Here is a 23,578-nt window from a genome sequence, read left to right as displayed (position 1 = left end):
TAGTAGCAAGACTACAACTAATTCAACTGGTCAGTATGTCATTAATCACAGTAGTTAGTTCCATGAGAAGCAGATTAGCACAATATATACAAATTCATTAGCCATACCTTTCTCTGTTTGCTAACAAAAACACTGACGTAGATTAAATACAGATATACAATATGCACAGATTAGCTCAACCAATGTGTTAGAATTGGTCCTAACATCAATACACCATTTTACACAACAACGCAAACTAACTAGTATGGACTCCCTTCCCTCCAGCTCCATTTTCCTACTGATCTTCGACTGAGAAATCTGGCTCTGTTGGCTTCTGAAGTAGCATGGGTGATATTCTCTCAGGCAACCTTGCTTTGCGTGCCCCATTTTTCCGTAAAGCACGAAGCGCATTTGCAGCAAACCTTGAGGCATAAATTGTAGCACCCAAACTCGGTGAAGAGCTACCGGCTTCCCTTGCCAATGCATCTTGTAACCGATCCTCCTCTTCCTTGAGTGACAGCTCCATCTTCTTCCTATGATACCGCCTCCAGGCTGCCTGTATAAAGCAAGCCGCCCAAGTCCTCCATTGTTGGGAATAAAATCTGAAAGTGTGACGAAGTTGCTTGCTGTGAAGTCTTCTGAATTGAGAGGCCACAAATTTCAAGTCTTCAGCCATTAAAGCAAAAGCTTCAACTTCTGTGAGGGTCTGGACTGTTCGAGTTGAAAGAGGCAAGTTGGATGATGGGCTAGGGTCTAGGGCCCAGGTGAGTAGTTCCTCACCACAGAAATCACCAGCTTTCAAATATTCAGAATTGAAAAACCCTGTTCGTCCACCATTAGTAGTTATAGTTAGCAGTTTGCCACGCATAACAAAGACCATTGCATCCACCGGATCTCCTTCCCGGATGACATAGCTATCTTCTGTATAAAGCACTGGCTTGAGAAAGTCACACATTGCATCCAGCAGCTGATCGTCCATTTTCTCAAACATTGGAACCTAGAAGGCAATAGCAAAGAATGAGATCTCTACATTTGATTTACTTTTTATTATCCACCAAAAATTTTCCCACCCACCCTCTTGCAACTGTCTCTCCTACTCCACTACCCCCTAACACAGCCTACCTGAGTCCCTTGCCCTCTCCTCGACTCTCCACTCCCCATCCTTCCCCTACTTCGCAGTAGAGGGAGTTCGAGAAGAGGAAATGCACTATGGTGGAAAACCAGAGGGGGAGGCAATAAGGCAAAGACCGAGAGGAGGCTGAGGAAAGAGAGTGTTGATAATGGGGATGTGGGGGTACTACGGAAGAAAAAGGGTCAAAAGCAAAACATAAGCATTTATTTGGCAATTCAGTTTATTTTCATAATTCGCAAGTATGTCTTTCCTGACATTTCATATTTATTATTCGGTATGAAAGAGCAACAAGGGAACTCACTCTAGTAACCAGATCCAAGCAAAGGTGACGCTTAATGTCCCTCCGTAAATCCTTTGGAAGGTTCTGGATTAACCTCTCTTCATCCACACCTCTTGTTTCTTGCCACTTGTATTGTTCATACCGCCTGATTCTATCCCTTAAATCCTGAGGGAGAAGACGGTGTGACATCCACTGCTCTGCATCTCGTTTTTTCACTCTCATTTCCTCCAGTCGTGTTGTTATGGATTGCAAATATGTCTGTCATACCATTAAGTAATATTAAAACATTTCTGAAGACAAATGTCCAACATAACTACGAAGCAAAATGCACTACGACTTAGAAAGCTTTGCATATAAAGTTGAGGCACTTCAGCACAATCGATGGAGGGAGTTCTCAAGTTAGTTGGCTTTTATGTCCACTATCAACTTTGCCAATGAACAAAAAAAAGAAAAAGAAATGTTCAAAACCCACCTGCATATTTCCAATAAGAAATGCAAACAGCACCAGACCAGCAATGGCAATCAAAATGGCAAAGCAATTCTCCCAGATATAGGTACTTGTTTGAAGGTTTTGACCAAGTGAGCTGCAAATGGGAAAAATCAAACAATGTCAACATAGCCAGGATAACAATGCTCAAAACAAATATTTTTCTTCGGAAAAAGCGTAGTCCAAATATAAGGATATCAAGAAAAATATTTGTGCTAACCTCAAATTTTGTAGGCCCCACCAGAAACAGAATAAGAATTTCTTTGGGAAATCCTTTGTCTCCACTACACCAGATGTAAGGGCATTAAGAAACATTCCAAAATCAAAGGGACCTGGTTTAACAGGGTCGATAGAGCAGTACTCATTCACATAAGTGTTATTTCCAGAACCCACGCCACAATATAATGAACCAATATCACAATGAGATAGTTGGAGCGTTCTACAGGCTTTTCTCCAGCAAGTAGTTTCCCGTTCAATAGAAAATAAGTACCAAAAAGCTCCAACTACCTAATGAGAATCAGCAAAGATAGAGGATTAGAAATGAAACATGAAACATTATTTAGGAAATAAGCTAATATAAACTAAAAGGAACATCAAAGAGAAGAAAACCACGTGATTATCCCAAGTCCAAACCCATTTGAAAAGCATAGGTGTCAAAAAGAAGGGGAAAAAACCTATAAAGCCATGTTCAGTATTGCTGCCATTTTGGTTTTGAAATTTCAAATTGTATAGCAAGTTCTATAGTGAACATTAAAAAGGGCCATAAATACCAATTATGTTAAAATTGAAAACTTAAAACCACATTTCCTAGTTTCCAAACACACTTTAGTTTCAAAAAAGTAAAAGAAATTTTCAAATACTAACAAACCAGCCCAAAACATGCATTACTGTCTAGTGGTAGTCTAAAAAGACTATAATCCATAATCATCAAATGTGGAGAATCTGATGATACCAAGTGGAAGACAAAAAACAATCAACAAAGTATTTAACACAAGAAATGTGTCAACATCTATATCATAGAGAAACTCATTCAAACAAACAACATGTAAAACCAAAGAGGTTCATTGTATATGCAAAATGAAACACCATTCAAAAAGAACTTATATATTAGATTCACAAATTTCATATACCACCCTTTCTCAATTTAGAAAAGCAGAACAAAATGTAAACAAGTAGAAGTTGTAGTGTAGTTTCTCACTCACATGACTTGCGAGCATGTAAAGCAAGAGATTAAAGGCCGCACTAGCCCATGCTGTTTCAGTCAAGATGCCAGAGGTTCTAGTAACTTCTTTGTATAAGGGGAAAACTCTAAGAATCCTTGGAACATACTGAAACACTACAATAAACTTTAGCAAGTTTTTTGTGTTTGCTGATCTGAAGCCTCCTAATTTGGGTATGATAATTAAGATTGCCGCCTGCAAATAATAGTATAAGTGCAACAATTAACCAACCAAATAAAATAAGACATTAAAAAAAATACTCTGTCGGCCCATAAATAACAAACCACAAATCAATCTATTTTAGGCATTCCCAAAATACGTCCACTTTCAAAATTTAGATAGTTAAACATAAATTTCCATCTACCCTTAAATACAGCCTTACAAACAATTTTGAAGAAAGATAACAATAAAAAGGTAGACATAAATAATTTACTAAGTATAGTAATGGATTTTTAAACTCATACTTTACAAGGACAGCGGGAACAAAAATAACTTAAAACCAACTTCCTATAAAGTCACTTAAGAACGATATGTTCTCTAGCAATTACCGCATGAGTAACTAATAATTGCATGGGAGGAACAAGTTTAGACTGAAATACACAGAAGCATAAATTTCATCCAAAAAAAAAACATCATCTGACACAATTACTTTCATAATGGAATAAAATTATTTCAGTCAAGCTATTTTCACTACATGTGGAAAGCACAGTCAAACAAATCATTATTTGTTTGTAAGCAAACTGCAATTCATTCAGAATTATCTCTAGGGTTGCGAGTTGCGAGACTTGCGACCAACAAAAAGAGATAGAACCTCCCCATTTCCTATCATTTGTTTCTTCCAATACAGCCAGAACAGCTTAATATAAATCTCTGTAGCACAGTAAATCCTTGAAGATCAAGGACTATAGAGGAAGTATAAAGGAATGAATAAAGGGAAAAATTAACAAAGAAGTATAAAGGAAGATTAACACAAATCACAATCTTAGCAATGGCCAAGCAGAATCCTAAATTTTTTTTTTCGTATATGGTTAGTTTTAAGGAAAAGAAATGCATACCTGTGGTAAGGGAAGTACAGCAAGAATGTCAATCCAGAAGTACGAAGAAAGATATCTTTTTGCAATTGCCTTAGCATCTTCAACTAAAACCCCTCTGCCAAATACCCGAGAAGAGGGAGCAATAAAACCAGTTCGAAATTGAAAGATGATATGAAGCAAGTAAAAAATATCAGTGAAGGACCGCAAAACGCTGGCTGTTATCTCTAACTTATGGTCCAAATCCAGGCATTTTTTCTCATCATTAACAACAGGGATGTAGAAGAATAAAGGATCTATTGATACTGCAATAAAACAGGATAATACAAATATCTTATTCCATCTCTGAAGAAAGGCGCCTTGTGGGTCTAGCACTTTCTTTTTAGGCCATGACTCGCGTAAAGAACTGCTACTGAGAGATTTGCTGATCCATTTAAAACGTTGAGGAAAGGATCTGCATCCTCTTTTGAACCTATGAGAGATCGAGCCTATCGCCCTTCTAAAATTGCCAGATCGAATGTCATCTTGCACGTAAAACTGCCCATCAGCACTTTTCTGAGGAACCCAGTCCTGAAACCTGAAGTAGACACCCTAGGCAGTCAGTTCAGCCCATTTACGAGCTAATTTAAAAGTGACAGTCAAATAAAAACCTTTTTTTTTGTTGGGGGGGTGGGGGGGGGGGGAAGAGGGGAGTTTCTAAATAAGTACGAGTATACAGGCAAATTTAACAAGGGACTGAATAACAAGCATTACCTTGAACAATAACTGGGAAAATATGAAAAGCACTATCAAGAAGCATAGCTAAACAAAGCATCATTAAAGATATAGAAAGTGCTAAGATACAACTGCAATGGTTGCACACCTATGGCTTTGAAATTGTTAATACGATAACAACTAGCACTTAGACGGCTAAAGTACAACTACCCTCCCATGCCCCCCAGTGCGCCCTTACAGAAAATACTCCCTCCGATTTTTAATAAACACATTATCAATCCCCATAAGACTGTTGATGACACTGGGGGTCGTTTGGACAAAATCCGTCAACATAGTGAAATAGAATAAGAATTACAAATGCAGGTAGTGTACAAGACATGAAACATAGGCTAGATATCAATCTATAACTTAAAAAATCTTATTCAAGTTGCACACTACTTGCATCCTCTGGCAAATTGGAAAAAATGAAAACACACCGAAATGACCTAAGACATAGGCCTAGCTCTTTCCGCATTATAAAAATAAAATCGTGGGGAAGTAGTTACAAAATGAAAAGAACCAATCCTTGATCAATGAATAACCAACGCACACAAATAAAAAAACACTAATAGATTTCCAACCTGACAATCTTCTCCTGGTTGTACTTCATCACTTTAGCTGGTAACACTATCACCAGAAATAATTGTTAAAACTATGATCATGAGTAGGAAATAATTGCTCCATGAACCTATTTCCTTTCAGTTTCTGCAATACAACAAACAAATTGTCAAGAATCATTATATATGACACCTAAGAGTTTTAATATACAATTCACTAAAACCTTAAAACTCAAAATTAGTCAGCAATTAATTCAAATAACAGCAAACAATCAACCTATGAACCAAATCCCTAAAATCCAGCCAATTTTCTCCTAACATTAAGGCAATATGGAACCTAGAGCCTAGATACAAAACACACACCCCAATTGAACCGCGATTCTTAAAGTTAAAGGTTAAGTGTGTCAAAACAAACTACAAACCATGAAATCAAAGCAACCAGTACACCAATTCAAGTGACTCGATCACGCCTCATTAATCACTGATAAGGAGGGTCCAAGAAAACACAACCTTAGCCCCAAACTCCAAATCAAAATACAGAACTCCTCCACCCTGCCACACCACAAACACCAACACCCTTTCCCACAACACAACACCCTAAAAAAAAAACACTAAAGTATGATTATTCACAAACCCAGATACATACTGTAAATGCACCAACATCAAGCAATAGCATGTGAAATTAGAGACTTAAAGAAGTAACAATGACCCATTAAAAATTCAGTTACAATTAATAAATTACGAGTATTAACGAGTATAATACTTTGAAATAATCAGATTAAAGCACAAAATGCAAAACCCATAATTAATTTCAAACAAACATATATTCCCTCCCACTGTCACTATTTAATTAAAGAAAAAAAATTAAAAATTTTAAAAAAACAAATCAATAACTAAATTAAACCAACAACCAAACATACTACGCAGAAAATGAAATTAAACCCGCAATTAAAGCAGATTACTTGATTAAAGAACAAGAAGTAATTACTACATAGTACAACTTAAAGTATAATTAATCCTTGAAAAAATGCAAACTTGAAAATAAAATAATTAAAAAAATTAAACTAAACTTACCAAAGTAGGTAGTAGGGATTTGGGCAGAGTGTGATGAAAGATAAAGAATTAAACTTTGAATAAATATTGTTGATTTAAGAGAAAAATAATGGAGTATTTTGAAGTTTCTGTGACAATTTCTTAATGGGAAGAGAAAGAGAAACGGAAGTTCGTGGAGACCTTCAAGATCAATAGTACCACCCTTTTTGTTTTACTTTATGATACTGTATATGACATATAAAAATGGATTTATTTTAATAATATTGATTAATAAAATAATTATGGGTTTAAACGACCAAAATGATGAATTTTCTACCAATGGAAAGTAAGAAAATGGATGACAAAATGTGAAATAGACAGGAGAGAGAGGATGGGTAGGAAAGGGTCAAACCGTCAAAAGGGTTTGACATAGTCCTTGTGTTTTGTGGGCCCAAATTGTAATAATAGTACTCCAACAAAATTATCAAACTGGAGTAGTTTAGCCAATAATTTTGCAATTTAGATTCTTAATCAATTGTATTTTGTGGATAATACAACACTCATTAGTATACGTTGGACTAATAGGTCAATCTAATCTAGTTTATAGGTCAAGCACAACGAAGGTGAGGGTTTTAATCACGTCATAAAAGTTTAGTGGATGTCAATTAATTTAGTTGGTTAAAGTTTTAGATGGTATTCAAAACCTGAAATTGAATCTCATCTACGTCATTACAGTTGATGTATGTTTACACTAACAAAAAATATGAACTCATAACAAGTCAACAAATTCAAACTTTTTTTGTTAGGCTAAGCTTTGGTTGGTGCGATGTAATCATATATATAGTGAGTTTTCATAAAACAAAGATTGACTCATGTGACTGTAATTTTACTTTAACACTTACAATTTAGGAGAATGATCTATTGGACCAATGGTGCAGAGGTTACCTGGCATCCTTCCATCATAAAAAAAATAAAAAAAAAATAAAAAAAATAGGGTTTGATCTTGATAAATAAGAGTGTCCGGAATTGGGATGAGGGTATCCTCATACGTACCCTACTCCCTACTTCAAATAGTTTGAATCACAAGATCAAAGTAATGGGGTTGTAATATTGGCTAAAATGTATCCAACTAATAGCTTGTTCTCTCCATCTTAATTTTAGTTTAATTCAGTTCGGCTCCAATCAGTTCAGTTCAATTCAATTCTTAATAATTTCCTTCTCTCATAAAATATTCATTTCAGCTCTATTTAGTTAAATAAGTCAGATCAGGCCCTTAGTGTTAGCAAGTTTTAGTATTTTTTTGTTCTCCGACTATACATGAGTTACCATTCATTTGTCACTTACACTTATTACTAGTATAAGTCTTGTGTAATGCACGATTTTTACAAATTTTTTTTACGAATTACAACGTTTAGTTAAACTACAATAATTAATTTAAAAATATGAATTACATTACTGAACATAATAAAATAATTTCATTATATACAATGCATCATAACAATAAAATCAAGGTCAAAACCCATGCGATATACTTTTATTCCCAGATAGGCACATAGCTAATTTAATTGATTATTTGTTTCATTTTTAGTGAAAGGTGGATAATTTATTTTTTGTTTTATTATTACTATTGTTATAATTATAGTCAATGGACAATGGGTATTTTTATTATATGATATTCCTATAATATTAAACAAAAATATACCAAGGGTTGTTCATCAGTCCAAGATCGGACCGAAGATTGAAAATTAGAATTTTAAGAACCGAAGACCGGACCGATTAAGTTAGGACCGAGCCCGAACCGGACCGAAAGAATTGGTCCAAAACCCGGACCGGGCCGTTTTGGACCGATTTAAGAATTTTTTAAAAAAGAATACTAAATTTTTAATAAAGTTAAGGAAAACACAAACAAAGTATTGGAAAAACTGTATTGTAATGTCATTTTTACGTCTTTTTTGTATGTATAGTGCAAAAAAACTTATAAAGTTAAAGTTTAATAAGCTTATTAAGGATAATTTTAACCATTATTTAAGGTTTTACACATATTTTTAATAAAAAATCAGTCCGGTCCAAAACCGGTTTTTATAGGGTTTTGGACCAGACCGAAGACCGGAAAAATGAATTTCAAGACCCGAAGACCGGACCGATTAATTCGGTTCGGGTTCGGTCCAGGGTGGTCTGATCCATTTTTTTTGGTCCGGACCGATTTATGAACACCCCTAATAGTTTGTATAAATGTATCATTTGATTAATTATTTAGGATTGCATATTTGTATTATATTTACAAATTGAGGTGCAATATTAATAAAAGTATACATCCTTACAACTTCATTAATTTACTTTTTATCGAAAATTATGGATTTATTCTTGAAATTAAAAAAAAAGTACAACATATACATATAGTTAGAAAAGAAAAAAAAAAAGAAAAAAAGAGAATAGTTTTATTTAAATTAGTCTTATACTTTGTAGAAAAATACTACTCTAATACCCAATCAAAATGCTAAGAAAGATATGAAAATATATATTTGCAGGAATGGTAGAACATATATGGAAGAAATTTGATAACATGGAAGAAATTTGATGACAAGTATAGAAGTTAATATTTGACACACACACCCCCCCCCCAAAAAAAAAAAAAAAAAAAAAAAAAATCTAAGATGACATGTTTCATCCCAAAATTCACCTTTAGTATAAAGTTATAAATTCTTTTTCCCTTCAATATAGATATCCTAAGTATAAGATTGAATTATATATATCTTTTTTTTTTTAGGAAAGAATTATATATATATCTTATTTACTCATTCAACACAATTTTTTTTTTTAATTTTTATACTGAGTTGTGAAGGCGTGAAGCCTTGATTTTATATGAGGTATTATTTATACCTTTGTTTTTTTTTCTTTTTTCTTTCAACATCACAAGATATATCAAATTAAACGTGCAAAAGAAAATAATGTTGTGCGTTAATTTAAGAAGAGAAAGATCTTTTGGTTATACATGAAAATTCTAAATCATAACAAAAGGTTAAAGAAGTATGACCCGACGTGGCCCAACTCAAGCATGACCCGACCCAACCCAAACCCGACCCGCATAGGTTATGGAATTAATTCGAATTGACCCGACCCGAGTTGATCCGATCCACTCTTACCGTCCCAAACCCGACACCGGTAAGAGTTGTGGATATTAGTCTTCAATTTTGGAATTTTTTTTGACTTTTTTCGCCCGGAAATAAAAATTGCCGAAATGTTTACCATGGTCCCTAATACCCTCCGTGAGTCCAATTGGTTGGTGGAGCCATCCAATTTGCCTTTAAACGACCAATTTAATTACCGGTTTGCAACTTGCACGGATTTCATTAACTTAAGCCTACCATGAACGTTTATGACAACATATAATGATCATAAATGGTTCCAAACGGCATTATATGACCCCGAGATGTATCCCCTAAAATTTCAATGTTTTTCGACACCGGGCCTCAAAAACTCCAAAATTTTTCAAAAAGCATGGATCTTAGCCTTCAATTTTGGAAATTTTTGATTTTTTTTTCTCCAGAAAATAAAAAATTGCCGAAATGTTTACCATGGTCCCTGATACCCTCCGGTAGTCCAATTGGGTGGGTGGAACCATCCAATTTGCCTTTAAACGACAAATTTACCGGTTTACAATTTGCACCGATTTCATCAAATCAAGCCTACCACGAACATTCATGACAACAAATAGTGATCATATATGGTTCCAAACGACATTATATGACCCCGAGATGAATTCTCTATAATCTCAAGGCTTTTCGATACCGGACCCCGAAATCTCCAGAATTTCTCAAAAAACGTGGATATTAGCCTCTAATTTTGGAATTTTTAGAATTTTTTTCGCCCGGAAATAATAATTGTCGAAATGTTTGCCATGGTCCCTAATACCCTTCCGAAGTCCAATTGGGTGGGTGGTGCTATCCAATTTGCCTTTAAACCGCCTATTTACCAATTTATAACTTGCATCGATTTCATTAAATCAAGCCTACCACGAACATTTATGACAATAAATAATGATCATATATGGTTCCAAACGACATAAAATGACCCCGAGATGTATCCCCTAGAATTTCAATACTTTTCGACACTGGGCCCAGAATCCTCCAAAATTTCTGAAAAAGCGTGGATATTAGCCTTCAATTTTGAAAATTTTGACTTTCTTTTCGCTCGAAAATAAAAATGGCCAAAATATTTATCATGGTCCCTTATACCGTCCAGAAGTCCCATTAGGTGGGTGGAACCATCCAATTCGCCTTTAAACGACGACCAATTTACCGGTTTACAACTTGCACCGATTTCATTAACTCAAGCCTACCACGAACATTTATGACAACAAATAATGATCATATATGGTTCCAAACAGCATTATATGACCCCGAGATGTATCCCCTAAAATTTCAAGACTTTTGGACACCGGGCTCTGAAACCTCCAAAATTTCTAAAAAAACGTGGATATTTTAATTTTGGAATTTTTTGACTTTTTTTTTTCGCCCAGAAATAAAAATTGTCGAAATGTTTACCATGCTCCCTAATACCCTTCGTGAGTCCAATTGGGTTGGTGAAACCATCTAATTTTCCATTAAACGACCAATTTAATTACCGGTTTACAACTTGCACAAATTTCATTAACTCAAGCCTACTACGAACATTTATGACAATATATAATGATCATATGTGGTTCCAAACGACATTATAAGACCCTGAGATGTATTTTATAAAATAAAAATTGCCCGAAAATAAAAATTGCCGAGATGTTTATCATGGTCCCTAATACCCTCCGGTAGTCCAATTGGGTGGGTGGAACCATCCAATTTGCTTTTAAACGACCAATTTACCGGTTTACAATTTACACCGATTTCATTAAGTCAAGCCGACAACAAACATTTATGACAACAAATAATGATCATATATGGTTCCAAACGACATTATATGACCCCGAGATGTATCCCATAGAATTTCAAGACTTTTCGACACCAGGTCCCGAAACCTCTAAAATTTCTCATAAAGTGTGGATATTAACCTTCAATTTTTGAATTTTTTGACTTTTTTTTCGCCCGAAAAAAAATTGCCGAAATGTTTACCATAGTCCCTAATACCCTCTGAGAGTCCAATTGGGTGTGTGGAACCATTCAATTTGCTTTTAAACGACCAATTTACCGTTTACAACTTGCATCAATTTACCGGTTTACAACTACCAATTTAACTAACTTGCATCGAACCCAACTTTAACCGAAATTGATCCAAATTCGTTTTAGCCCGTCAAAATTCGAATTTAACTCAACTTGTTACTAGCCTGACCTGAATTCAACCAGACCTGTTCCTAACCCGACTTCAAATCACCTTTAATGCAATTTAGACCACCTTATTATTGTTGATCAAAGCATTTTGTTTTGGGAAACCAAGTCTATTCAGGCCAGCAAAAGAAAGGAGCATCCTCCTCAAATTTAAGAGTTAAATATAGTACATATTTGTTGTATGGTCAAAGGAGATAATTATCTTCCTAAATTATAGACTATAGTATATTGTCATATATATTATAGTCAAAGGAAATAATTATTAGCTTGATAAAAATGATAATTATCTATTTATAGTTAGTTGAACCTAAATATGATCTGACTTGGAAATGACCCGACCTGATTGTAACCTGTAAATTATTGACTTGAACATAACCCGACTTGAATCCGAGAATGACCCGACTTGGAAATGACCCAACCTGATTATAACCCGCAAATTATTGATTTGAACCGAACCCGACTTGAACCCGAGAATGACCCGACTTGAAAATGACCCGACCTGATTATAATATGCAAATTATTGACTTGAATCCGACTTAAACTCGAGAATGACCTGACCTGATTCTAACTCACAAATTATTGACTTGAACCGAACCCGAAATTACCCTAACCCGTGAAAATTCGAATTAAACCCGACCTATTATTCACCCGACTCGAATGTAACCTGACCTGTTATTAACCCTACCTAAACTCGACCCAAACCCGAGAAGAAATATGACCCGACGTGACTCGACTCAAGCATGATCCAACCCAAATCCGACCCGCATAGATTATGGAATTAATATGAATTGATTCAACACGAGTTGACCCAATCCACTATTACCCGACACGTTTACTTGAATTGACAGCTATATATATTATGCAATTGCACTGCACGGGCACGATAGAATTCGGATAGAAATGCAAAATGGGGATATGAGCCCATGAGGCCATGATGCACCCTATCAATCCATCTATCATCCGTTGATCCTTCCCAATCAAAGCTGTTAACAGTAGATGCATGAATAATGCCACGGTGTCACTCTTCTTCTTTGCCAAAAATTCACACTTAAAAACTTTCCCTTTTTTCCTTCTCTTTCTCTCTCTTAATCTGTCAGTTTCTCTCTCTATCTCCTCCATTCCTCACTCACTCTCTCAAAAACTGCAAATTTCATCACGCTCCCAGATCACCCTTTTCTCTTTCTCTCTCTAGGGTTCCACAATCCAGATTCTCTCTCTATCATTTTCTAGAGAGAGGAAATTCAAAGCCTTCTTAAAGGAATTTTGCCTTTCCTTCCTTTACATTAGATTCCTCTTGATTCTGATCAAATTTTACCTCACCGATTAATTTTATCCATAATCGCAGACGTAGATCGGTATTTTCTGCTATAGATTCGATTTTATTTGTTTTTTCTTCGTTTTTTGATTGTTTTTTTGACGATTGATTGAATTTTGGGTTACTATCACAATTATTTGATTAAAATTTGGGGAAATTGTTTGGCGGATCTGTAATTATTGTTTGGAATTGTGATTTTTCGTATCAATTTGATTCGATTATATTGTTTATTTGGAAGTTGTGTTGCTGATTGCCCAAGGAGTAACGTCGTGTTAATGTAAGTTCATTTTGCACTTAATTTTTGTGTTTTGTTTGATTTCAGCTTGAGGTTTTGTTATTTGATTATGTTTGTTTGGATTTCCGAGGTTTCGTATTGTTTCGAAGTGATTATTTGATGTCATATGATTAGTTTAAGTAAGAATTGGATGTTTTTGATTAGTTGAGTTATAAAGAAAGTGTAATATGTTGATTACAGCCTGAAATCATGTTTGCACAGATAGTATGATGATCAAGTGAAGTGGCAAAAGTTTTTCAGCTTGAAATTTGGATGTTGTTTCAGTTTAGCTTAGATAACTTTTGCTTTTTTTTTTTTTGGGAATAATAGAATTGTAACTCATATTAAGTATTATGTTGATGCAATTATGCAGATGTTTTGGTTATTGCCAGAGAAAGTTAGGCCAGTTTGGTAGAATTAGATGATATGCAGCAGTTCTTTAAGAAATGTTATAATTCAAGTCGGGTGCATCGGGGTTCAATCCAGAGGAAGTGTATGGCTAGGAATCACGGGACGAGCTTTGCATGACAAACGTAGTCCCTCGTATTCCTTGAGTTGTGAGATTAGAAGGTTCAGGGCAAGTGGAAAAATGATGGTTGATACTAGTTCTATGCAAAATCGGGGTTCCGTAGTGGGTGTCTTGCCAGAGAAAGGGGAGAATGGTGGCTATGCTAGTGGTGGATGCAAAAGGTGAATATCAGATTTATTCAAGAATTTTATCCTTTCCATGTAGGAACTTGATTGCCTAGAACTTAATGACGGCAGCATATTACAAGTATCAGTGTAAATTATTGTTTATGATGGCAAAGGATTGTTGAGAAAGTCAAGTTAATGTCTGTATCTGTTAAATTCGAATCTCTGTCATTGCTAATTATTGTTAATATTATTATAACCTAGGTGCAACATATATTTTTTCCAATGCTCTTCCAAGGGCTGAAAAGAGAATGTTTGAATGCCTGATCGACTTCAGGATTGATGTTTCCTAACTATAGTATTTTGTATTAAATGTTATTGGCTTAGCAAGTTTATGTCACCAGTTTCTACTGGTTAGTGGTTACTACCAAACATGGCTTTCATTGAACTTTATAGCATCCTATTGTTTGTGTCATGTCAAATTTATGCCTTTTTTTTTTTATAAAAAATATTAATGGCTCCTTGGTTTGCCTCAACAAATTTAGTCACCTATTTGCTACTTGAAATGTTCCCAAATTATAGCTGATCTTGTTAGTAGTGCTTTCATTGCTTTGAATTAAGGTTTCACATCATACTTGGGTTGAATGAACGTAGCACAACCCTTATTTTGGTTAACAATGGACAAATCCTCTTCTTAATTACAATTTTTTGCAAGTTACCCATTTGTATTCACTTTTAAAAGCTACCCCAAAACAATATTAAATTATCATGAGACAATGGTACCATTTTTTCTGATGTTTTCCTTGTGTAAGGGGTTTTACTTGTTATTTTAAGAGGTATTTCATAGTGTTGAAAAGAAAGAGCACTTCTTTGGCACACATTCTGCAGAGAATAACATTAAAGTTTGTATTTGGCATAGCATCCAAGTAAGTGGGTACAGGCTTGAAAGCTTGACCTCACTTAGAAATTGGCAATTGAAAGGCCTGGACCTCTATAACTGTGTGTTTTCCTGTTTAGGTAACTTTTTCGCCCCCTGATGTTATCATTTACTCTGCACAATTAGGTGTTTGTTCCCATCCTTTCATGATTATAAGCAGTGTTGCATTGGATGAGCCATTAGAAAAAGGCTGTCCAACTCTGCATGACTACATAGATATCTTTAAAAAGAATAATAAAAATTATTGTGGCATTTATGTAGATTAAATTGGTCTCGATTTTTAATTTGTTCTCTTTCTCCAAAGCTTAATTGACAATAGAACTTTGATGTGCCAATTTTATGTCTTAATGTGTTAATTTTTGATCTTTCTGCTATAGAATTACATTTTGAATAAATAAACCATTCATTTCTGCTATTAAGTGGCATTGCACTTCTTGATTTTCTTCTTGTGTGACAGTGAAGATGGAAAGTTAAGCTGTGGATATTCAAGTTTCCGGGGAAAGAGAGCTAGCATGGAAGATTTTTTTGATGTCAAAATGTCTAAAAAGAATGGGAAAACTGTGTGCCTCTTCGGAATTTTTGATGGTCAGATTTTATTTACTTGACTTGCAGCTCGCTTGTTAGTATTCTGTTTTTGAAGAATTTGAACCTTGTTAATGTGCATATTTAGATGCATCTTGCACATTTCCCTTTTAACCCTCATTCTCTCTTATCTTTCTTGTGGTTAGGTATCTTTCTTTTGCAGTAAGTGAATTTGATTGCCGCATTCTGCTGTACTGATTAGCTTTTATCACCTTAAATTTCTTTGACATTGGAGCTGTATTTTGTGTCCTGTTAGTAATCTTAGTATAGGGCATATCTTCCCTCCTCTCTCTCTCCATCTTTATACTTTGCACGAAGTTAATGTGGACTTTAAGTTGGATCTCTGATAAATAGGAGAGTTCAATCAATAAATGCTAAGATTGCTAACGTTTTCATTACCTTGAGATGAAAGAGAAAGCTCTTATTCTAGAGTCTCATTAAGTTAGCTGGTAGATCTGCTGAAGGTTATTAACATGTGATCAAAAGAGATAATGTAGTTACTGCTGTTAATTGAATTAGCTAAAGAGTGTAGCGGTAGGATTTTGTACGGTCAAGACTTTTTAGTGATGTAAAGGCCATTTTGTGAAGCAAATATAGATGCATTCCTGCAATTCATTGCGCATATTGACATCGTTGAGCTCTTAAAAGCTTATATACATAATGTAGTTGCTACAAAGTTGGAACTTTTGTTTTATTTTTCATCATGAGTAGATGAGATGCTAAATGGTATGTCTAAATGTAATCTTCCTCCATTTTGTTTTTGATTTATCACTTTAAAAATATGAATTTCTAGTCAGTTTTTGGAGATGAGAGGGATAGAGAGTAAGAAAAAAGAGGACCCATGTGATATGAGAGAGATATAGACAATTTATAAACTTAAAAGGTTGCATCAGATTTGGAACTTTCTTATGTTAGAAAGTAATGCTTTAAATAGGAAGTAATGCTTTAAATAGGAAGTAGTCTGCCTTAGTCTAGATTTCCCCTCTAGTCAATTCCTGCAGCTATGGCTGTGAGATCCAATATTAGACCCATGAGATGTGGAGTTGCTGCTTTCTTGACAGAGTTTTGTTACTGTATGTCTGTGGTTCTGCTTGGCAATTTGGCCTGCTTTAAGGTGATATATGCTGGAGCTTACAACAAGTTGCATATGAGGAGAGAATAAAAGTTTCCAGATGAGGGAGGATAGATTGTTGGAATTCCAACTTGAGGAAAGTGAACCTGAGAGAAGGGGGAAAAGCAAATTAAGTAAAAAGCATTGGATCATACTATAGATTGTTTTTTTCTGTGGTATATGGTTCAACATGGAATAGCTTTATTTGCTTTGTTATTTATGATGTGATAAGCATAATGGTGTGTGTGTACTGAAATAGAAATATTTTTTCGCTTGGCCTTATTTTTTACAATTGTTTGTAAAAGTTGCATCGTAATATCTATTAATTTGGCAGCTCCTGTACTCAGGTCAAACTATTCATAATTTTTATGTGCTGCCATGTTCTTATTAACTTGCACAATATTGTAGGAATGCTGTGCATTTTAGCTGATTTAGTACATGACAGGAATTTATTCAATTATAATTATCTCTAACTATATGCCTATTATGAGTGATTTTTTTACTTGTTGTGCTAGTACCAAGAATATGAACATTAGGAAAGTGAAAAATTGAAAATTTACTATTAAATCTATAGTTAACAAAATTTATATGTTGTGTAGGTCATGGTGGTTCTCGTGCAGCTGAGTACTTAAAGGATTATCTCTTTGAGAATCTCATGAAACATCCAAAATTTATTGAGGACACTAAAGTGGCTATAAGTACGTTCCTATTTTGCTGGCTGTTGTGTGTTGAATGTTAATTGATGCTCACGTGGCTGCATTATTTCTATGAACATATGATTGCATGTTTAATTAACTTCTGTATCTTTCAACTGTTAAGAAGGCCACTTAACTTGATTGGTTATTGTGTACTTTGTTCATGTGCCAATGTGTAATATAATTCTTGACATATAATACAGAGGCTCAAAATGTACAAAAATATTTAATTTCAATTTTAATGAACATAAGAAGTTACTTCATAGAATATATTCTTGTCCCGTCTTTTTAAAATAAAAAAAAAAATAGTTTTGAATAAAAAACAGATTGTGCTCTGCTTTTGTGAAATTATATCCTGTTTGTTATCTGATAAGTGGTCAATGCCTCAGGTGAAACATACAAGAAAACTGATGCGGAGTTCTTGGATTCTGAAAAGGATACATTCAGGGACGATGGGTCCACAGCTTCAACAGCAGTACTTGTTGAAAACCATCTTTATGTTGCTAATGTTGGAGATTCACGCACAGTAATATCAAAGGCTGGAAAAGGTTAAATGTGTGAATATTTGTTTTGCTAAAATTTGTGGAATACATTGAAGTAGTTATCAGTGTGTATTCTTGTATGGTGTAATTTATAAAAAAAAAAAAATCCAAATCCTATTGCTTATTAATGAAAATTATTGATGATTTATCTGTCATTGTTCAGTATGAGGTGGAGGTCATGTTTCTTGAAGAATCCCCAGTAATTATGAAAACTGAAAGACAGTAATTAAACTGTATCTTGGTTTACTGAAGAGGACGTTTGGGATTTAATTATTCTTAATATACTGGAGATGGCTATTAGGATTAACCTCTTAACCAGCTCAACTAAATGTTAGAAATAATGCTGGCAGGGATAACCCAAAAATAGTGAAGAGTTTTCTGATGAAACAAAAGAGAAGCTCCATTATGATTTGTTATTCTTAGACCTTTTGACTTAAAGGTGTTGTTGAAAGTGACTTTTTTTTGATAAAGGAGAGTGCTCAAAAATTAGAATATACTTTCATGTGGATATTAATGGAGTGACCACGCAAAGCAAAATAAGTTCTTGCTCATTTAGCAAAACATTACTGATGTTTTAATTTGTTAGCTCCCTAAAAAATGATTATAAGCTGGGTTGATATACAGGATACATCCTTAATTCGTTATATGATTATATGCGACGCATGTTTGTGCAACATAAATGTTTTACTGTTAATTTCTCGTCTTTTGCCTATGTTGAATGGATTTGAAGGTCCTTGATATTTTACGTCACTTATCTGAACAGCAATAGCCCTTTCTGAAGATCACAAGCCAAACAGACTTGATGAGCGGAAGAGAATAGAGAGTGCAGGTGGTGTTGTAATGTGGGCAGGTGAGATCAACATTCATCAGAGGACTTCAGTAATAGCTTTTTCTTTCATTGTGTTAGTTCTCTACAGATTTCTTTTATCCTTGTAAAATTATTGCCTGATGACCAATCTTTTTGGGGAGGCTGCTCAAAGAGACATCTATCATATAAGAGAATGTCTTTTCTAGATTGGTGTGTTCTCAAGAAATGCTGCTGCTTTGTGCTATCTGCTAGGTGCATAGCTTCTTTCTTGGGCATGATTGTCTGCGAGTTTTTTTTTTTTTTTTTTTTTTTTTTTTTAAATTTTCTCTCTTTCTAGAGTTGTAGATGTCCTGTGTACCAGTTATGAAGTTTGTCTCTTATTCCTTGTAATGACCTTTTGGGAAGATTATGAAGGTTTGTTATGTTTGCATATCTTGTGATACTGAAGATCGATTAGTGTTGGTTGGTTTCCTGGAGACTTCTGCAGTTGCTAAGCTGTAGATACATCAGAATATCAGATACCTTGCCCTGTAGAAAGAATGGAGATAAGGGATGTAACAGAGTATTAGATAGGTTGTCTTGTTGACCCCTGTGGTAGTTGTTTTCTCAAATTTCCGAATCATGATGACCTTTCTCAAATTCTCCCTTGGATAATTTTGTGGTTCAATATTGTATCATTTTTTTTTTTGAGGAAAAAAAAAATGATACAATATTGAACCACAAAATTATCCCAAGGGAGAACGGTTTGGAGTGGTTTCCAAAAGAAAGTATCCATTATAATATTTTGTATAGGCCTATGTGGACTTTCTGCTGTGATCGTGTGAGGAAGGTAATTGTTTGTTTTTGCAATTTATATTTTTGGTGAGTTGCCACTTACCCTTGAACTACTTAGACTCTTAATTCATAGTTATTTTGGCTGAGTGGTAACTTCTGAACTTACACTAGCGTCATTATATTAGCAGTTGGCTTCTGATAGTTTTTATTCAGCCTTGCAATTGGCAGTATGAAAATTGGAAATTGATCCTTCAGGTGAGTTGCTTACTGATTATCTGCCATTTGGCTGCCTTTTTCTTTTGCTGATATCATGTCGATGCCTTTAAAGAGGTTTTAGCTCCTTATGGGAGGAGGTGGATATCTGCAGCCTTAGTGCCCACTTTGCTATAAGACGGTATTTCCAGCCAACCATTAGTGCTATGCAATGAGTGTTTATCTGCTCAAGAAATTAGAACCGCAGTTTCATCAACAAGTGCTAATTTAGTCTAGTATAACCCAAATGCCAATGGATGGTGAAATTTGGACTCCACTAAAATTGACTGATAAGTTGAGTGATTAGGCATTCTGTGTTGTCGTGTTTCTGGTATGTGGTATTTTTGGGACTTATACTAGTTGAAAAAAGAGAGAGATTAATGGGGAATTTGTGAAACATGTAACAATCTGAGAGATGAGTTATCCTGTACCTTGATTAGATATATACTTGTGTTGGGTGGCGCTGATATTTGATTATTGCTTTGATATTTGTTAATTATGCAGTTGTAAATTTGTGTTGCAACTTTTTCTATGTGTGATTCTTCTTGTGCTTAATGGAAGCAAGATTATCCACAATGTTGGCTTATTGTGAGCTATACTTAGCTCCACCTTTACAAAAAGATCTATCTTACTAAAATGAGTTCAAATTTGTAAACTAGTTTAATTTTCGAAACTTGTGCGGATCCGAGTCTGTATAGACAGCATGTGTGATCCAATCTTTTACAATTCTTTTTTGAAGTGTTGTCAAGCATGTCCTAATGCTTCAACTGTAAATGTTAATTGTCATTATCTGTACATCATTTAACCTTACATTGCCTTTTCCAGGGACTTGGAGAGTTGGAGGTGTATTAGCCATGTCTCGTGCTTTTGGCAATCGCATGTTAAAACAATTTGTTGTGGCAGAACCTGAAATTCAGGTAAAAACATTAAGACCTGACAACTATTTTAGGTTTGAATATCATCCATTGATCGTACAGAATGGTTAGTGTAATCTTCAAATTTTCTTTCTCGAGTAGGGTACATATTATTTTTATGAACAATGATATCGAGGTTCAGATAAATGTGTCTTTATAATGTATTCTCTGTTGTGTCTTAATTATTTTGATTTATTAATGTAGCAAACTTTTGGTTAGACCCAAACTTTACCCTATGCAATGTTTCTTTATAATGTAGTCATCTCTGTTGTGTCTTAATTCTTTTAATTTTTTAATTTAGCAAACTTTTGGTTAGACCCGAACTTTGGTGTAAGGTCATGATGAAGTCATGGAGGTATCAGTTAGCTTCTTTTAGCCTTTACACGGGATATCTTCCTATCTAATATCTGTGGTAATCCATCTTCCTCACAATGTTTTCCATCTTTTTTAAATGTGATTCTCTCTCTCTCTCTCTCTTTTTTTTTTTTCCCCTAATTAGATTGAATTGGCATTTTGGGTAATTTATTTGTATTAATCTTCTGATGGATTGGGCTCTCATCCTTTTGTTGGTTTAGGACTGTTAATTCATGGATGTAACTGATGTAAAGGCGTCCCCTGTTGATTTCATTCTTTTGAAGGTGTTCAGACTTCTAATAACGTTGATTGTCAACTATCCTTAATCTTCGAATTATGTGTGTTTGTGTTCCTTTGAGTAAAAGAGTGTAATTTGTGATGTTTTTCTTTGTGGGTGTAGTAGTATAGAGGGTTTACATTGAATAGTCATTAATGATTAGTTTACTGTCTCAGGAACAAGAGATCAATGAAGAACTTGAATTACTTGTGCTTGCCAGTGATGGCCTTTGGGATGTTGTCCCAAATGAGGTATGCTCTGTTCTTGACAATTAATCTGCTACATGCTGATTTTCTGGTTTATATTCTAAAAGAAATTAAGGTTTTTATTTTTTATTTTTTATTTATTTATTTATTATTATTTTTATTTTTATTATAAAAAAATTAAGGCCAGGTACTTTTAATTATATGATGTTAAATGTGTTCAATTTGAGCAGACTCTTCTACGTAAAAGAGTAATACAGTGTTTTTATAGTATTGGTTCTTTTAGTGATTTTAGTTTATACCTTGAAGAGGATACTTTATGGCCTTGTTTGGCAAATGGCGGTTGTGGGTTGGCTGGTTCACTTGGCTTGTTTGACCTGCTGGAATGTTTGGATGTTTATAATGACTTTTGAAATTGACCGTTTAAGCTGACTGTTTATAAAAGTGTTTGGTAAATTATTTGTTGCTTGTTGGCTGTTTATTAGATAATTTGTGGGCCAACAAGTCAAAAAAAAAAAAAAAAAAAACTACTACTCAAAGCAGCTTTTTCATTTTGGCTTAAAAGCCAGCTTTGTTGCTGACTAAAAAGCCAATTACCAAACACATATTTTGGCTGTTTGACCACATAAAAAAGCTAAAAGCTAACCAAAAAGCCATCAAAAAGTCATTTACCAAACATGGCCTATATATTGTATGGGCCATATTTCTGCTATTTATTTGTATTGTTGTTGGCCATTAGCTCACTTATGCAGTGTTCTGTATTTTGTTGCATCAGATTGTATTCAAAGTTTTCTACCAATTAACTAAAGTGTTTGTGCTTGCTGTGTGATCAGGATGCTGTTTCGATTGCTTGGGCAGAGGAAGAACCCGAAGCGGCTGCTAGGAAATTAACTGAGACTGCTTTCAACCGTGGTAGTGCTGACAATATCACCTGCATTGTGGTAAGGTTCCACCATGACAATGCAGGTAGGCCCCAGTTCGAGCAGCAGAAGTCACTTGAGCTCCATCAAGACACAAGTGCGCAACCTGAGCCTCAACAAGAATTGAGCCATGTACCCGAGCGCCAAGAGGATCACAACAATGTTGAGCTCCAACAAAATCAGAATAGTATCTTGGAACTCCAACAAGACCAGAACAATGACATGGCGCTCCAACAAGACCAGAACAATGACATGGTACTCCAACAAGACCAGAACAATGACATGGATCTCCAAGATGAACAGATGAAAGAAGTTGATCAACAAGATAAGAGTAAAGAAGCCGAGGTTGGACAGGAGCCTGGTCAAAGAAGCTAAGAACAATGACAGAACACATCTTATATGAGAATATTATGTGTTATAATTTAAATGTTACGTTTTAAATTATTCTCTCACAAGAATGAAGACACTGTTAAAAAAGTACCTTCAAAGGAGTTCAAGCACTTGATTTCAAAAAGTATTTAAAAAAAAAAAAATCATTTCTCAGACAATGTGCTCCTTTGTTATTATCCCAAGTAAATGCAAATTCCTCCATAACTACTATCTGTTCCTTTTATTTTTTACGTTTGGTAACAGGTTTTATGAACAATGACATATATTTAATGGGTTTATTGGGATGAAGCAATCAAAAATATTGCATGGGTATAAAATTCATGGTAGATATTTTTTTTAATGATAAAATAGAGAGAATTATATATTACGAAAGTTTTGAAGGACATAAAAAAAATTGTATACGTTCAAAATGAGGAAGTTGGGTAGCATTTTACTTGTATAAACATCCTGTTTTCTAAAATGTGATTACATATTCAAATTCAAAAGGTGAAAGCACGAATACTGCACGTTTGTAAAGCTTAGGGCCTGTTCTCTTACGTTGAAATTCAGTTTAGTTCAGCTCAGTTCAGTTCAGCTCAGCTCCTAATTTTCTTCTCTTATAAAATATTCATTTCAGTTCAATTCAGTTCAGCTCAGCTCAATTCAGTTCAGTTCAGTTGAGTTCAGTCAATGAGAACATGCCCTTACTCGTTATTAGAGCTGTCAATTCGGGTAAACGGGTCAGGTTTGGGTCGGGTAAACTCGGGTCAAATTATTTCCATAACCTACGCGGGTCGGGTTTGGGTTGGGTCATGCTTGAATCGGATCA

The 23,578-nt window shown here is 34.7% G+C and overlaps 2 protein-coding genes across 4 annotated transcripts; one reads left to right on the top strand and one right to left on the bottom strand.

Annotated features, from left to right (window-relative positions):
* Window positions 1–18: 18 nt before the first annotated feature.
* LOC110696084 (cyclic nucleotide-gated ion channel 1-like) lies at window positions 19–6,718 on the bottom strand. Its single transcript, XM_021873363.1, has 8 exons — window positions 6,514–6,718; window positions 5,464–5,587; window positions 4,154–4,706; window positions 3,081–3,293; window positions 2,099–2,385; window positions 1,864–1,975; window positions 1,413–1,649; window positions 19–976 (listed from the first exon to the last, which is right to left on the bottom strand). Exons 2-8 carry the CDS (start codon window positions 5,490–5,492, stop codon window positions 275–277), a joined length of 2,133 nt encoding a protein of 710 aa, XP_021729055.1. The 5' UTR covers window positions 5,493–5,587; window positions 6,514–6,718; the 3' UTR covers window positions 19–274.
* A 6,128-nt stretch (window positions 6,719–12,846) lies between these two features.
* On the top strand, window positions 12,847–22,980 carry LOC110696083 (probable protein phosphatase 2C 76). 3 transcript variants are annotated; one of them, XM_021873362.1, is made up of 10 exons: window positions 12,847–13,381; window positions 13,752–14,068; window positions 15,406–15,533; window positions 17,241–17,339; window positions 17,726–17,884; window positions 18,642–18,728; window positions 20,538–20,629; window positions 21,434–21,508; window positions 22,294–22,578; window positions 22,609–22,980. In XM_021873362.1, exons 2-10 carry the CDS (start codon window positions 13,800–13,802, stop codon window positions 22,753–22,755), a joined length of 1,341 nt encoding a protein of 446 aa, XP_021729054.1. In that variant the 5' UTR covers window positions 12,847–13,381; window positions 13,752–13,799; the 3' UTR covers window positions 22,756–22,980. The 3 variants fall into 3 exon arrangements, with proteins under 3 accessions (XP_021729054.1, XP_021729052.1, XP_021729051.1); XM_021873360.1 differs by having other exon boundaries at window positions 12,847–13,144; window positions 22,294–22,980; XM_021873359.1 differs by having other exon boundaries at window positions 22,294–22,980.
* The last annotated feature ends 598 nt before the right edge of the window (window positions 22,981–23,578 follow it).

The sequence above is a fragment of the Chenopodium quinoa genome, unplaced genomic scaffold (genome assembly GCF_001683475.1).
Source record: "Chenopodium quinoa cultivar QQ74 unplaced genomic scaffold, ASM168347v1, whole genome shotgun sequence".
Taxonomy (NCBI): domain Eukaryota; kingdom Viridiplantae; phylum Streptophyta; class Magnoliopsida; order Caryophyllales; family Amaranthaceae; genus Chenopodium; species Chenopodium quinoa.
The sequence above is the reverse complement of the archived record's forward strand: the minus strand, read 5'-3'. Positions and strand labels throughout refer to the sequence as shown.

Excerpts from the sequence above, each read along its gene's own strand:
- LOC110696084 (XM_021873363.1), bottom strand. The coding sequence starts at position 5,492 with ATGAAGTACAACCAGGAGAAGATTGTCAG. Across the intron at positions 3,294-4,153 it reads CTGTACTTCCCTTACCACAG|GCGGCAATCTTAATTATCAT; the intron begins GTATGCATTTCT and ends TATTATTTGCAG. Across the intron at positions 977-1,412 it reads GCTTGGATCTGGTTACTAGA|GTTCCAATGTTTGAGAAAAT; the intron begins GTGAGTTCCCTT and ends ATTGCCTTCTAG.
- LOC110696083 (XM_021873360.1), top strand. The coding sequence starts at position 13,800 with ATGATATGCAGCAGTTCTTTAAGAAATGTTATAATTCAAGTCGGGTGC. Across the intron at positions 14,069-15,405 it reads GCTAGTGGTGGATGCAAAAG|TGAAGATGGAAAGTTAAGCT; the intron begins GTGAATATCAGA and ends CTTGTGTGACAG. Across the intron at positions 21,509-22,293 it reads GGGATGTTGTCCCAAATGAG|GATGCTGTTTCGATTGCTTG; the intron begins GTATGCTCTGTT and ends CTGTGTGATCAG.